Consider the following 17,050-nt stretch of genomic DNA (forward strand, 5'->3'; position numbering starts at 1 on the left):
TTTAAATGATGCCCAATTGGCACTAAGGGCCTAAAGCGTGCCAAGAAAATATCCCCCACACCATTACACCACCACCACCACCAGCCTGCACAGTAGTAACAAGGCATGATGGATCCATGTTCTCATTCTGTTTACACCAAATTCTGACTCTACCATCTGAATGTCTCAACAGAAATCGAGACTCTTGCAGATTGTAGCCTCTTTTTCCTATTTGTAGTGGAGATGAGTGTTACCTGGTGGGGTCTTCTGCTGTTGTAGCCCATCCGCCTCAAGGTTGTGCGTGTTGTAGCTTCACAAATGCTTTGCTGCATACCTCGGTTGTAACGAGTGGTTATTTCAGGCAAAGTTGCTCTTCTATCAGCTTGAATCAGTCGGCCCATTCTCCTCTGACCTCTAGCATCAACAAGGCATTTTCGCCCACAGGACTGCCACATACTGGATGTTTTTCCCTTTTCACACCATTCTTTGTAAACCCTAGAAATGGTTGTGCGTGAAAATCCCAGTAACTGAGCAGATTGTGAAATACTCAGACTGGCCCGTCTGGCACCAACAACCATGCCACGCTCAAAATTGCTTAAATCACCTTTCTTTCCAATGACATTCAGTTTGGAGTTCAGGAGATTGTCTTGACCAGGACCACACCCCTAAATGCATTGAAGCAACTGCCATGTGATTGGTTGATTAGATAATTGCATTAATGACAAATTGAACAGGTGTTCCTAATAATCCTTTAGGTGAGTGTATATACATACATACATATATATATATACACATACATACATATATACACACATATACATACATACACATGCATGCATGCATACACATGCATGCATGCATGCACACACACACACACACACACACTCATTGATCACTTTATTAGGTTCACTTGGTCATGTTAAAAAATCATGCAGATATGGGTCAGGAGCTTCAGTTAATGTTCAAATCAACAATCATAATGGGGAAAATGTGATCTCAGTGATTTGGACCGTGACATCATTGTTGGTGCCAGATGGGCTGGTTTGAGTATTTCTGTAAGTGCTAATCTCCAGGGATTTTTAAGCACAACAGTCTTTAGAGTTGACGAAGAACGTTGCCAAAAACATCCAGCGAGCAACAGTTCTTCGGACGGAAATGCAGAGCTGACAGAAAGGCTACGGTAACTCAGATAACCACTCTGCACAACTGTGGTAAGCAGAATAGCATCTCCAAATGCACGACATGTCAAACCTCAGGGCGAATGGGCTACAACAGCAGAAGTCCACATTGGGTTCCAGTTCTGTAAGCCAAAAACTTTGAAAGCTGCAGTAGTTCTACCACCTGTGTACCTCTGCAGAAACTGAGATTCATCAAACCGGGCTATATTTTCCCAGTTTTTAACCATCCAGTTTTCGTGGGCTTGTGCCCACAGCAGCCTCAGCTTTCTGTTCTTGGTTAACAGAAGTGGAACCCGATGTGGTCTACTGCTTTTATCCCCCATTCTGATATGAACATTAACTAAAGCTCCTGACCCATAAATTCTTGATTTTATGCACTGCAGCCGCACGATTGGCTGATTAGATAATCACATGAATAAGTAGGTGTACATATACTGTATGATTGTATATTATGTCTTAAAATTGACTGATTCACATGGCATAGAAAATACCTCATGCACCCAAGTAAACATTTAAGGGGCAGTCACAGCAAAAAAAGAGACTGTAAAATTACTGTCACAACACATATGCATAAGCAGGCGTTGAAAAACTGAATTTAGAATTACTACAGAAATCAGAAAAATATAGGCCTACTTGATAAATGACAAAGCAGCACATTAGATATTAACTGATAAACTTATTTGTATGTTAATCTCAAACTTGCCATAATGCAACAGTAGATAAGGCTGATTCTTTTATGAACATCTGCCAAACAAAACTGTATATGTTAAGCTTAACTGATTAGTTATTAGCAAACATTACAAATATTGCATATAAGATCATTTTATAAAATGTTTTGGGTGGGGTTTAAAAGGAAGTAATGTCAGCACAGCAACCTAAAGAATGTTAAATTACATTAGAGAGATGTCACGGCCATCTAAAACCATTCCTGGAAAGTTTTATTGGAGGTTGTAAGCGTAAATGATGCTCTGCAAAATCCTGACATTGGGGGTTGAATAATCCGGACATGACATTTGTGGTGTGCTTGTAGTAAAAAAAAAAAAAATATATATATTTATGTTGTCGAAATCAATCAAAAGGTATATAAACTTTTGACTGATTGTTGACTTTTGTGCAATTCACCCAAACATGGTAAAATTTGAGAGCACAATTTCCAAACAGAATATATAATAAAATATGATTTAAAAGATGATGTCTCTGCACATGTCCAATACAGCCATGTCATTAACAAAAAACATTGATCCAACTTTATAAATCTAGGGCAACATTTTTTTTTATGGTACAGAAACAGGACATGACCCAAGCTCTCTCTTTCCCAGTTTATTACAGGTCCAGTGAGTGGTCTGGGATCTCATAAGGGAGGCAGATCAGGATTTCTGGTCCACCAAGCTGGAGTATAAGTTTCAGCCCTTCACTTTTTTTTCAGTCTTTTTAGGCTTTCTGGCCATTCCAAACTTTCTCCTGTTGAACATAGCCTTCTTCCTGCGGAGAGTTTTAACATCTCTTCCATGGATCCATTCATCCCGTTGAGCTTCCCACCTTAGCTGCTTCACATCTGTGCGAAGAAAATTAATTTTTTTACTTCACAATCTGCACTTTCTTCGCCAAATAGATTTCACTGAGAGATAAGACACTATTAAACACTGGTTTGAATGATAAATAATCTCTTATTATTGTGTATGAGGGGTCAATGACATAACACTATTTAGCTCTACATAGAAAATATAATCATCATAGAAGTGTATTCAAGCAATTTTTGTATGAAGTGCCTTTTTAATGTATTTTTGAATAAAGTAAAAAAAATGTCTAAGTAGTGTAACTGTCTGGAGATAAAAAAAAAAAAGAAAAAGTAATTAAAAGGCTGAAATGCAAAAACTTTAGCAGTAATGGTCACGTGACGCCATGCAAGGATCGGACACATGAACGGCGAACTCTGTGCGCTTTGCTAGTTTTAACACTTCTAATGACATATACTGGTGAGATTCGATCTATTCTATTCCATAACTGTTCTAGGAGGACAATGTGTCAAAGAATTCAAAATCCTCAGTATGAAGCATTTCCTAGATGGGCTCTTTGGGAGTCTGCTTGACATAGCAAACTCACACACAGGGTTCTGGTTCAGCGATCTGCAGGAGACAGGCCCGATCAATTCTGGCCAAATTTCTAAGATCATCCGATAAAGATCTTGTGTTATGCGAGGTGAGTAAAGGAAGGCTTTCTTGGAAGAACCAAAGTATTTTCTCATTCCCAGACTTTGTGAATTCGATAAGAGAGAAACGTGATCGATTTAAGGAAAGAATCTCTTATATCAATGGAAGGTCACCTTTGCACTGATATTCCAGGCCAAATTGTTAATAGATGCTAAGGATGGTCGTAAAACATTCACATGCCCACAGCAAACGATGTCCTTCATAAAGTTAATAGAGTAAGTCACCTTGAGGTACTCACATTGCAGCCGAGTGGACAGGCTCACTTTTGCTTGACTGTTTGAATATTCTGCATGCTCTTTTTGTGCTGGTTCCACCTAGCGGCTGGAGTTTATTTGTATAATAATACACCTTTAGGACAATTTTATGGATAAAGATCCATGCACCGTTTATTCTGCCTATTGGCTGGAGTTTGCTTTATAGATTATCTTTTGCTGTGTAATTCTGTCTCACAAAATTTGTATTGAAACACTGGACTTGAACAATCCCATAGCAAAGTTGTCACGGGGGTTCTCGAAGGCGTGCATGGACAGTTTGAATTTGGAGCTGTCATGCACGGGGTTAATCCACATGCTTTTCTTTTTTCTGTTTGTTTGGTTCAAGGGAATGCTCGAGGTTTGACTGTTGCACTAATGTTGAATGTGCTTTTTATAATCCTGTTTTTGACACACAATACATATTTTTTACATGTCAAAATGTCAAATGAGTGGATTGTCTCTCTCCACGTGGAATGTGAATGGGTTGGGGTACCCCATAAATAGAAGGAAGGTTATTTCTCCTCTTAAGCATAAGAAATTTGATATAGTGTTTCTTCAAGAAATGCACATTTCCCCACAGGAAGCTGAACATTTTGGAAAGATATTGGGTGGGCATTTTTTTTTATATAGTGCTGGATAAAGTCAGAGCAGGGGAGTCATTACACTGTTAAGTAAACATCTTCAATTCCAAATTCGTAAACAGAGAAATTAGGAAGTGTCATTGTTTTAGCTGAAATTTAGGGACAAAGTCTTATTTTTGTGAATATTTATACAACAAACTTTGATGATCAGAGCTTTTTTACTCTAGAATAGATTTTTTTTTATTAATATATAAGCCCCTGATTTCATCTGTTGTTGATTGCTCAATTGGAAACATTTTAGTCTCAGATCACGCCCTGGTGCGTTTATAGGTGTTGCCACATACGGAATCAAAAAAGAACATTTGAAAAAGAAATCAGAGTTGGTGCTTTAATATATCTCTTTTGCAAAATCCTGAATTTCAACAAATGTTAAAAGTCTGAAATCAATGTTTATATAAAGACCAACTGGTTCTCAGTATCCCTCTGTGGGAGTGGCTTGGGAGGCACTTAAGGCGGTTCTTAGGGACCGGATCATACATTATGCCTCATTCACCAAAAATCCAAAGCACAAGAACTTATGGAATTGGAAGGGAATATTAAAAGTGCCGAGGCAGAACTGAAGCACCGAATATATACCGAATAATGGTATATAATATAATAATTTCCTGATCTGGCTAAACAATAAAATATTGTAAATAATTTTGGCCAACCGATTAAGTTATGACATCTCTTATACATACAGATCAGGTGGGGTTCATTAGGGGCTGCAGCTCTTCTGATCAATATTATGTGGTCAGTGGTGAATGATCAGACTCTGGTCACTGCCATCTCACTTGACGATGAAAAGGCATTTGATATGATATAATGGGATTATCTTTATAATATTTTGGAACTTTAGGGGTTCGGGAATACTTTTAGTGGATGTATTAAAGAAATAGGTCACCCATAAATAAAAATTTGCTGATAATTTACTCACCCTCAGGCCATCAAAGATGTATCCGAGTTTCTTTCATCATCAAAACAGAATTTAAGATTTTTAGGATTTAATTTCAGGCCTCCTCCTTTAAACAATGCAAGTAAATGTACTCCAAATGTATGGTCCAAAATGCATATTTAGGGTGCATCAAAATAAATGTACTCCAAATGTACGGTCCAAAATGCATATTTAGGGTGCATCAAAATAATCCGCATGACTCCATTTTTAGAAGAACTTTTTTTGTCGACTGTTCACTTCCGTACATCTCTGTGACGCACGCACATGAGAGGGATGATGTAAGCTCGTTGGTAAGGTTACGTGGAGGAGGCAGGAACATTCACTGCATTGTTTAAAGGAGGAGGCCTGAAATGAAATCCTAAAAATCTTAAATTCGGTTTTGATGAAGAAACTCTGATACAATGTAAGGAATTATTCAGGATGACGGAGAATGTTAATGAGTTATAGACACGCATCCTAACACTAGTGCATGTCAGTGAGAAAGAGAAGTCTGCAGATAATGTTTCGGATACAGGTAGTACAGCGAGCAACACACACTTTGGTTCCAGATCTAGAGCCCCTGCAGCAGGGTTCAGCAAAGCGACACCACACTCCCATTCCTGTTAGGGTTTCCAATCGATTCTCCCAACTCAGTGATGCAATGACTGAGAATCATGATGAAAGAGCCCCAATAATTAGTGATTCTATTGTAAGGAACATGGAAATGGAGACTCAAGCCACTATTGTTAAATACATTTCCGGGACTTGAGCGTCTGACATCAGATCAAATTTACAAGTGCTGGCTAATGCTAAACGTAGATTAGATTTAGGCACTAATTATGTCTGGCTTTTCCAGTCGGACACCACTAAAGATAATGTTAAAGAACTTGCAAAACGATGTCAGACACTGTAACACGCACACTGCACGAGAGTTTGTTTGTGGCCTGCTTATTGCTTATTCTTTTTCTCAAATGTTCATCGTTATAGTCATCGTTCATAGTTATATCCTTTGTCATTTTACAGCGTTTCAGGTTTTTCCGCTTTTCTCCTGTTTCATCTGCATGTATTTTACCTGTTGCTGCTGGCACCTAGCTAGAGTCTGTGTTTGTAGCCTGCTAGTTTTTTTTTAGCATAGCTTATATATCTGTTTTCAGCCTTTAATCCTTAAAATCTGCCATCGGGTTTCCCCTCGTATTATTCTCTTATCGCGATTCAACTGCGTGCATATTCCACCTGCATCTGCGTTCTATTTTTATCGCGATTAAACTGTGTGCAATTTTTCAGCGCGCACCCGTTTTTTCTCCTCTGCGGTACACAGATTATTGCATCGATCTCAAAGCACCGCTTATCAAGAACGACCACCACCAACAACAACAACAACAACCAATTGCGTGAGGGATTCACTTCAATCTCAAACCCTCACCGCTCAGGAACAAACAACAATTTGCGGTAAGTCATGGCATCCGCTCATGTTATTTCTTCCTGTATTGCATGTCACGTTTACAATAGCCTCCTCCGTCAGCAGCGAGGGATTCACTTGTGATAAATGTAAGGAATTAGTCAGGCTGACGGAGAAGGTTAATGAGTTAGAGACTCGCATCCGAACGCTAGTGGAGGTCAGTGAGAAAGAGCAGCCGGTAGATACTGTTTCGGATGCGGGCAGTACAGAGAGCAACATACACACTTTGGTATAGGCTATAGAGCCCCTGCAGCAGGGCATTTGGGTGACGTCTCGGCGGCATACTCACTCAGCAAAGAGACAGCACTCTCCCGTTCCTGTTAGGGTTTCCAATCAATTCTCCCCACTAAGTAATACACCCACTGAGAATCATTTTGTAAGAGCCCTTGTTATCGGCGATTCTATTGTAAGGAACATGGAAATAGAGACTCCAGCCACTATTGTTAATTGCATTTCGGGGGCCATAGTGTCTGACATCAAATCAAATTTACAAGTGCTGGCTAATGCTAAACGTAGATTTTCTAAAATTGTTATCCACACTAACGATGTCCAGCTTCGCCAGTCGGAGATCACTAAAGATAATTTTAAAGAGGTGTGCAAATTTGCAAAAACTATGTCAGACACTGTAATATGCTCTGGTCCCCTCCCTGCTCGTCGTGGTGATGAGGTTTATAGTAGATTAGTGTCACTGAATGGCTGGATGTCTGAGTGGTGTCTGAAGAATAAAATAGGATTTATAGACAATTAGAAAAGTTTTTGGGGTAGACCTGACCTGCTAAAGAGAGACAGACTCCATCCCACCGTGGAAGGTGCCGCTCTTTTTTAGGCTCATAGTCTTAATAATGATATTAATTGACTAACTGGGGCCCAGGTCAGGAAGCAGACAAACTGGTTAATTCGAACGTCTGCTAGCTGCCTTGAGACGTCACAAAGGTCACAAAAACTACAACACAGAGACTGTAACACCTAGACATCTCAGAGACTGTGTCTGTTCCCCGAACTGACAAACACAATACCCTCACTAAATCATTTAAAAAAAATTTTGATTAAGGTCAAACTTTAACAAAACAAACAAATAAAAAATACACATCATATAAAAATAGGGCTACTAAACATTAGATCTCTTTCTACCAAAGCACTAATTGTCAATGAAATGATTACAGATCTGTGGCAGAGCGGAGGGCGGGGCTGGGTCGTGATCCTACACACCCGGTACCGTATTAGGCTAATCAAGCCTCCCGAGAGGGATAAAGGTCGACTGCAGAGGATCGTGTGGGAGAAATGGATCGTTTACGGACAAGTCAGTCATGTGTGTTTGTGTCCTTGTTTTAAGTTTCTCATTAAAATATTATTTATATCGTCAAGCCGGTTCTCGCCTCCTTTCCATTGATCCCTTTACAAGATCATAGATTGGATGCGCTCTGTTTGACTGAAACCTGGCTTAAACCGGATGAATATATTGGTTTAGATGAATCTACTCCCCCAGGTTATTGTTATAAACATGAGCCTTGTCTGAAGGGTCGAGGAGGTGGTGTTGCTACATTTTACAGTGAAGTGTTACTCAGAGGACAGGATATAAATGTAAGTCTTTTGAACTAATAATGCTTAATGTGACCGTCAAATATAAATAAGAAATCTCTGTCGGCTTTTACAATTTTTCAGGTATTACAGTACTTCAACTTCTTTTAAAAGCTAAATCCAGGCACTTGTGTGAACTCTGTAAAACGTGCATTAGGAGTAAAATAAAGTGATGGAGAGATCATGATGTTTGACGGGTCATTACATTTATGATCACATGGACAAAAAACAGTGTTTCAAATTTAGAAATATCAAGTTTTGCCTTGATATGGTTTGTAATTGTTTTGGTTCACGACATATTGAATTTCAATGTCTCATCCCATCCCTACCCACTTCCGATAAATATTTTATAATTTATTACAGGTACTGTAAAACTCGATGGGTTTACACATCAAAACTTTATTTACTGAATAAAACCACAGGTCTGTAAGCTGTCAGTCAAAGCTCAACGTGAATCTACTTTTAAAGCTGTGACAGCTGCGTGTCTCGAGCCCCACAAACGCAATATTAAACTTTGGCTGACCTGAGGGAGAAATGGCTAGTCTCTGCATGTAAAATTATTAACAATGTTTACCCAATAAGAAACGATGTCCAGATACTTAATTTTGTGCATTTTGTAGCACAAGCGCAACTGCAGCACCTTAACGCAAGAGTGATTGTAAATTACAATCAACCTTTATGTGAGTTCAATAATTTTTCGAATTACTCGATAAATTGTCAGAATAATCATTATATTACTCAATTACCAAAATAATTGATAGTGACAGCTAGAGTTGCAATGGTATGAGATTTTCACGGTATGATAGCCATCTCAGAAAATTTCACAGTATACGGTATTACAATTACTTTTATCAGTGAAAACAGAAGGGTTATTATTAATTTTTTTTTAGCAAACACTTAGAATTGTAACTTGAAACCATTTTTTTAAATTGAAGTATGTGTAAAAAAAAAAGTCACTTTTGAAAATAAATAAAATAAACAGAATAAATAAGAAAGCTAACAGAATTATAATAATAAATAATAAGTCCTATGACTAATAATAATGAACATACCGTAGGCGCATGATAGCGAGGCCAGACTGCTCCTGTCTGCACCTTTAACTCAGTGGTTCTCAACTGGTTTTGCTTCAGGACAGATTTTACATTGGAAATCAAGTGGCGACCCACCATAGTAAAAAACGTAACCTGTATTTAATGTCTCCTGGGATGCATTTCATTTATGTTGCATAGTTTTGTTCATGGTTTTCCAGTACAAGGAAATGCATCAAGTGACATTATTTTAAATTATATTAAATCTACAGTAAGTTTTCTTCCCCCCTTTTAAAAATTGAAGAGCATATTTACATATTATTATTATCCCATTATTACACAGAAGGAAAGGCTCCTCATTACCATGGTTAGGTCAGTGTAGCTAGTCTTAAATAATAGTAATAATAAGAAATTATAGTATTTATGAAAAAATAAATACTAGCTGAAACACATCTTGAAACTTTAACTACAACTGCCACTGTTGATATAAAATTAGGTCTAATAGATTTCTACCTTTAGATTATTTCATATGAAACTATAACATTGTCAAAATATAACAGTTTCTTTTACTCATGTAAAACCCTGAAACAAACTTGTAAAGGTGATGTGTGTAATTATTCATATTTTTAACTATCTTGATAAAGGGGCCACATCGAGCTGTAAGTAGTGCATAGGGGCCACGTTGTATTGCTTTTGAGATACAATGTTCTGCATTGATTTGGTTTTTGTATCTTTTAAGCCCAGAAATAGTTGTGCACTCAATTTTCTGAAGTGTATTTGTGACTAGTGAGACTATTCTGCAATTGCCTAAAATATTATATTGCTCTACAAATGTAGATACTTTTCTATCAAGCATTAACTCTTTCCCCGCCAAATACGGAATTTTCCGGGTTTTATGAAAAAACGCTTCCCCGCCAAACACGGAAATTTCCGGGTATCCGTGTTTTAGGTGGTATACGGTAAGGAAGACCCGCACGCATGCTCTTTTGAAAGAGTACGCAACTCTTTGATCAAAGAAACAGACTGCGATCGTCTCAAACGTGAAGTGGAACACCATACTAATACTAAAGCACTTGTTTGATAAAAATGCCTTTTTCTCAGCTTTTTGTCCGAAATGTTGTTTTTGACAAAACCTACCTCTGTTCAAGTGGCAATAAAAAAAGAACAAATGAAGATAAAATAAAATCGTTTTTTTTTTACTAAAAGCAGGCTCAGATCTTTATTTTGGTATATAGCATCTTCATATATTCATGGAACAAAATATTCTGCGGGCCATTAAAGTTTAGCGAAAATCGTCAAAAACCCTGGCGGTGGCTGGCAACTTTTTTTAAAAACGCTGGCGGGGAAAGAGTTAAAAAACTGAATAAAGGCGGAGATTATAAATTAACCAACTTCAACGTTTCTAAATTGCACAAATAAAAAATACATTTACATATTCGTCTCTGGGTTGCTTTTGCTCGTATGTCAATGATGCCGAGATCTACTTTTATATTTAATTTAATCATTGAGAAGGTTTACCTGCAAAACGCCCCTGACAGTGTTTTAAAAACATCAAGTTAATTCACTTTTCTGCGCGTTTGGAAGATGGCACAGAGATGAGGAAGAGTCCACATTTTCCACAGAAGGATAAATCCAGGACTTGATCCAGCTGAGGATAAAATTTCGGATGAGTCATTTAGTTTTACTTTTAGTGGGTCTGTTTCCAGACTTGCCAGCCAGGATTCAGAGTATTGAAATTTGAAATATGTACTAATAGGCAAGTTTTAGTTACATTTGGCTAAAGCAGGCATTTAAATTGTATGCTGTATGATACAAATATGATATGTAATATGGTATAAAACAATATGAATGTTTAGATAATATATTAACTAGTGTTTATGCTGCCTCATTATCATCAACGAAGCTTGTGCTTGCAAATATGTGTTTGGGTGTAAATGTGTCAAATGTGATGTAAATATCCCCATATTAGAAAATCTGCATATTATAATGATTTCTGAATGATAACGTAAAAATGAAGACTGCAGTAATGATGCTGAAAATTCAGCTTTGATCACATTTTGAGCATTTTACAATATATTACAATAGAAAGCTGTTCTTTTAAATTGTAAAAAGAGTTCACACTATCACTGTTTTTACTGTATTTTGGATCAAGTACATGCAGTCTTGGTGAGCAGAAGAGACTTATTTTAAACGGTAGTGTAGGTCTAAAATCAAGTAATGTCTTAATGTATAGTCCGATTAATTCTTTTAACTTGATTTTGATCATTAGGTCTCCTCACATTCATTCTCTTTTGGTCACATTCCTCAGTGATGGGCGCAGAGGAGGGGTCTTTGTCTCCTCAGGTGTGAATGACATCAATATTCATGATAATTCACGCCTCCTCGCACATGACCTAACACTAAAAGTGTCTTACAAAAGTTAAATGACTAAATTGTTTTGTAAGAATGAGTGACCAGGATGGTTTTCACTTCATTTTGTAGCAAAAATTCTAGGCTACGAGATCCAGTTCTCAAAAGACTTGTGGACAAATGTATAGTATGTGTTATATGGCCTTATTTCAATGACTTAAAAATTTAGTGTTTTCAAAAACCATGCATAAATGTTATTTTCTCAAAAATACAAACATGTACACACATGTTGCTCACATATTATTTTAGCCCAGTTTGTGCTGAATACAGTGTTATCAGACTTTAGCCATTAATATGTTTTTAAGCAACTGAAAAAAGCACAAAAGCGCAAATGTCAAGGCATGTCAAAACTTCTCCAGGGCCCAAAACACCCTCAGACCCCAGAGGGTTAAACAGAGTTGCTAAGTGGAGGTTCTGGGGAGGGTTCCTACAACTGCTTACTTCCTTAGTACACTTTACTTACATTCATCAACTGAGTGCTTTGTCTTCTCATGGAAGGACAGCCCCCTAAATATCTTTAAAACTACAAAGTATTGCTCATTGTTTTAGACTTGATGACTGCAGTGCCACACAGCACATTCTCAATAAAGAATTCTGCTGAAAACGTACTCTGAGTCTCGTGGTCTTCGTTTCTGAGTTTCCAACAAATGGTCAGACTGGTTTGAACTAACAAAGTCTATGTAACTTAGATAACTGCTCTGTACAACTGTAGTGAGAAGAATCTCATCTCGCTATCTTGGCGGCACGAGGGGGACCTACACAATATTAGGCAGGTGGTTTTATTCTTGAGGCTGATCGGTGTATATATATTTTTTTCAAACAAAAATTAATAGGATTGTTCAACAGCACAATTTGTGGGTAGGTTGGCTGTTTTTATTCTTCCATTGATAAACTGCCAAAAGTCAACAATCACCTCAATCACCACACAGGTTAATTTGGCGTGCAAGTGATACTTTAAAAATATTTTTGTTAAGAAATATATGGTTGGTTAATCAAATTTCGATGTAATAACTATTGCTAAATATTCACATCTGTCATGTGAGCCTGTTTTTTTTCATCCAGTATAGACCTTTGTCATGCTTGTTTGTTCACTTGTTTGATTCATGGCTTATCGGTTAACCAGTAACCGATTAATGCTGGTGGTGAACTGATTAAAAGAATTTGCATCCCTACAGCTAAGATATGGAATAGCCTTCCAAGCATTGTTTGAGACACAGACACATGCTCTTCAATTAAGTGTAGACCAAAAACTCATCTCTTCAGCCCGGCATACACCCAATTTATCCCTCAACCCATAGTTATGCTGCATTAGTCAAGTCTGCCAGAACCGGATACACTTCTTATAAGCTATAACTCTGCTTTAAACTGAATGGCATCTTTGCTAACATTATTCTATTTGTTTCCCTGTCTTATCCCAGAGCCGGCCAGATGTGGTCCAGCTCGATGTTCCACTCCCACCTTGTTGCTTTGATAATCACTGTCTGAATCACTTTAATCTATTACGATGAATTTCACAGAGGATAAACTGCTGCAAATCCAGCCGTACAACAAGGGATACTTCACAGGCCACTGTCTGCACCGGACTAAGGATCAACTGCCACAAGCTTCCATCAGGACTGCAAGGCACACCTCACTTATGTAGATGCAGTGCAATAAAAAAAAAAAATCAAGTAAAAAATATTGCCTAAAATATCTTGGTCATAGGATGGACCAAACTATTTGAAAATGTAATAAATAGACAATAAACTAAAGCCTTCTTCAGCCAAATAAAAAACAATCGCCACTGCATCTACATGCACTTCTGCAATCAATTAGACATGGACTTTAAAGACCTTTTTTAAAGAAAATGTTTTTTTTGTCCCTCTAACTAACATCTTATGGAGTTTTGGGTTCCTTGCCATAGTTGCCTTTTACTTGCTCACTGGGGGCATAAAAAAAAAAATATTTATTCTCAATCATGTTTTTAATTTAAATGGCTCAATGGGGACTTAAAACATTATAGACATGACAGCATAATTTTCTGTTACAGAATACTTTTCTGAAAGCTGCTTTGAATTTTGAATTTTTTTATAATGACAAGTATCTTGCAGATTCTGCAGGGGTTGTGTATCACTTAGGCCTTTGATAGGCCTTCTAAATTTGCTTTGCTATTTATTTGGTACATGACATTAATTACTCAACATGTTTATATCACATTCTTGTCAGTCCCTCTTAAATTGTTTTGGTTCTCTTATCTCCGTCTTATAATTACCTGTTCATACATAATATATACCCTGTTAACATAAAATTCTACATATTTAAAGCTGTAATCCTGAAATCTCCCTATGTGCTGTTGTCTATCATCCATGTGTATGTGTTTATAGCTACACTATGTAACTTTTACAAAACTTTGTTGAGTTTCACTGAAACTCAATGAAACTCAACAAAGGGCCACTGTCTTCAGGACAAGATAGCGTTTATATGGCCTTTTGATGACCTCACAGATGTAAGGACAGTAAAACCCAGGGGGGCTTAGAAGAGCCACTGGTATTTTTAAAACCAGCTAAATCTGGTTTAACTGGGATGAGTGGAAAATTACGGAAGGGACTTTGAGGACAGGGGGGTATAAATAGGCCATGTGTTTTCTGTGTGAGTTAGGTCCTGTTCCTATTGCGAGGTAGTTGTTGCGATACTTTTGTGAACAAACCTCTTTTAAAAGAATAAACTATCTTTTAAAATATCATTTGGATCCCGATGTGTCTTATCTTGATGCATATTTGTTTAATAATTGTTTTTGCCACAACAGTCACAAGCAGACAAATTCGAAGATAAGTGTATTATGTGTGTAAACTATACATTTCAAGTTATTAGCTGGTAAAATGTCAAATTTTGAACTGATAGTGCTACTACAGGTTTTGAATTTGGTTGATTAGGAGACCCGGCTGGAGTCACTCAGCACACCCTGGATTTGAACTCGCGACTCCTGGGGTGGTAGTCAGCGTCAATACTCGCTGAGCTACCCTGGTCATTAAATATTTAGTTTACTATATATTTACTATATACTATATACAATACTCGCTGAGCTACCCTAGTCATTAAATATTTAGTAGAACTAACGTAACTAAAGTAACAAATACATTTCTAACAACTTGACACATTCTTCCAACAGCACATCTATAATCAGCACTCACCAGCTTTGTCCGCATTGGCCATGGCATTCATGCTGCTGTTATCACACTTAGAGGTTGCATTTTCATCCAGCAAACACCCAAACTGTTAAAAAAGAAATTTATCATCAGTACGTTGAAGATTCTTATATAGTTCAGCCAAAACATTTTATTTTTTAAAATTTACTTTACGCTAACATCATTTATGTTGGAAGTGTTAGAAGTGAGAGTCGCCTTCAGTTTGCTCACTAATTATTACATTTTTACACATATTTTACAATCATATTTATTCAAATTACACAATAATCACTGTAAGACATTATAGCTATTACAGTTTAATTTTTGTTTTTGTTAAGGCATAATTTCCTGTAAAGCTGCTTTGAAACGATGTGTGTTGTGAAAAGCGTTATACAAATAAAAATTACTTGACTTATCTTTTTGATCAAGTTTGATGACCATATATTTTAAAAATTTATTACAGTGCTGGGGGCATAAAAAAAAACATATATTTATTCTCAATCATGTTTTTAATTTAAATGGCTCAATGGGGACTTAAAGACATTATAGACATGACAGCATTATCTCTCCACAGATGGGCTGGACGATATTTGCATTCTGTATTTTGTTGACAAAATAAAACCAAGCAACATCATAAACATTGCAAATTTAAAATGTACTTCTTAATTGGCCATCACATTTCTAGAGCTGGCCAGATCTGGCCCGATGCCCCAGATCATGCCAGTAGACTACCTTCACACTCACTCCTTGTGTCACGACTTATTAATATGAGAGCGTTTAGACAGACATTTTAATTTTGTCTCTTTTTTTTTAAGCTATATTGGGCTATATCTCCCCAATTTGGCATGCCCAATTCCCAATGTACTCTAATTCCTCGTGTTGGTGCAGTATCCCACCTCAGTCCTGGTGGCGGACTCAATTTCAGTTGCCTCCGCTTCTGAGGCAGTCAGCCCGTACATCTTATCACGTGGCTTTGCTGAGCATTGCCGCTGAGACTTGCCGTGTGTGGAGGCTCACACTATTCTCCACAGTCTCCATGCACAACTCACCCCACGCCCCAGAGAGCGAGAACAATGACATAGTGATCACGAGGAAGTCACGTTACTCAATGTATCCTATCAACTGGGACAATTGGTTGCTTAGGAAGCCTGGCTGGAGTCACTCAGCACACCCTGGATTCCAACTCGTGAATCCAAAAGTGGTAGTCAGCATCTTTGCATGCTGAGCTACCCATGCCGCTTAGCTATATTGTCTAACCCTGCCCATAGACTTCAACTGGAAGTGTATTTTTGCAAACAAGTATTGTTATTTTACACAAATTTAGGAATGATTTCAAACCATTTTCTGCAGTAATGGACAACATTTCTCAGATGCTGTACATCAGTGTTTCCCATCCTTTTTTGCCATAAGAACCAGTAAGGCTCAAGTACCCCTTCACTGACACAAAACCAAAGATGTGTACCAAAGAATAAATATAATTTAACATTATCTTTAATATAGATCGTACTTAATCAGTATTGGTTTGATCTATTCACATCCCTTTAGGGCTGGGTATTGATAATGAATTCCTGCGTCAATTCACAAGCTCTCGATTCAGATTTTATTTAAATTAATATGGGTATATTTAAGTTACATATGAAAGAAATTCTTTCTCAGCTAATGCTGTTAATTATACAGGGGACCTTCTAACTTTTTTAAGTACAAAATATGTTAGTTTGTTTATTTGTCATTTTAGGTTTTTAAAAATGTACCAATTCCATGTATTCCATCAATAAAAATATCTTGAAATTGAATTTATTGCATACATATGTTTTATTATATGTTTATTGATTAAATGCATAATTTGTACTTTAAAAAAAAAAAAAAAAGTATTTACACTGATACGTGCTAAAACAGTAAATTTTTTTAATTTTGATCAACAACTGACTGTAAAGAACAGAAAGGTAATTAAAAGTCACATTATTCAATGACAAATTGATTGCATGGATCCCACCTTTAAAACAAATGAAACGTAATGAGTCAAATTAACTTTACTCCTAACACTAACGTCATTATCGGGATTGTTCAAATGATCACAATTAAAATAAATAAATAAATAATAAAAAAAAAAAGTACTTTTCCCCCATTCCTAATCTTTATTACTTTTATTTTAAAGCCATTAGGTTCATCAAAGCAAAATCTAGTTCTTTTCACATAATGCCTGGAACCAGCATACGTAATCCCTGGGTCATGGATCT

At 37.1% G+C, this 17,050-nt stretch overlaps 1 protein-coding gene across 2 annotated transcripts in view; it reads right to left on the reverse strand.

Annotated features, from left to right (window-relative positions):
- Positions 1 to 699: 699 nt before the first annotated feature.
- Positions 700 to 17,050, reverse strand: part of cebpz (CCAAT enhancer binding protein zeta) — a 166,103-nt gene continuing 149,752 nt past the window's right edge. Inside the window, exons 14-15 of one of the 2 annotated variants that reach the window (XM_052098572.1) lie at positions 14,820 to 14,901; positions 700 to 2,712 (exon numbers count right to left, since the gene is read on the reverse strand). In XM_052098572.1, coding sequence (XP_051954532.1) covers positions 2,561 to 2,712; positions 14,820 to 14,901 — 234 coding nt within the window. In that variant the 3' untranslated portion in view covers positions 700 to 2,560. The remainder of the gene's footprint in view (positions 2,713 to 14,819; positions 14,902 to 17,050) is intronic. The other variant, XM_052098571.1, reaches the window with a different exon arrangement.

The sequence above is a fragment of the Xyrauchen texanus genome, chromosome 30, assembly GCF_025860055.1.
Source record: "Xyrauchen texanus isolate HMW12.3.18 chromosome 30, RBS_HiC_50CHRs, whole genome shotgun sequence".
Taxonomy (NCBI): Eukaryota; Metazoa; Chordata; class Actinopteri; order Cypriniformes; family Catostomidae; genus Xyrauchen; species Xyrauchen texanus.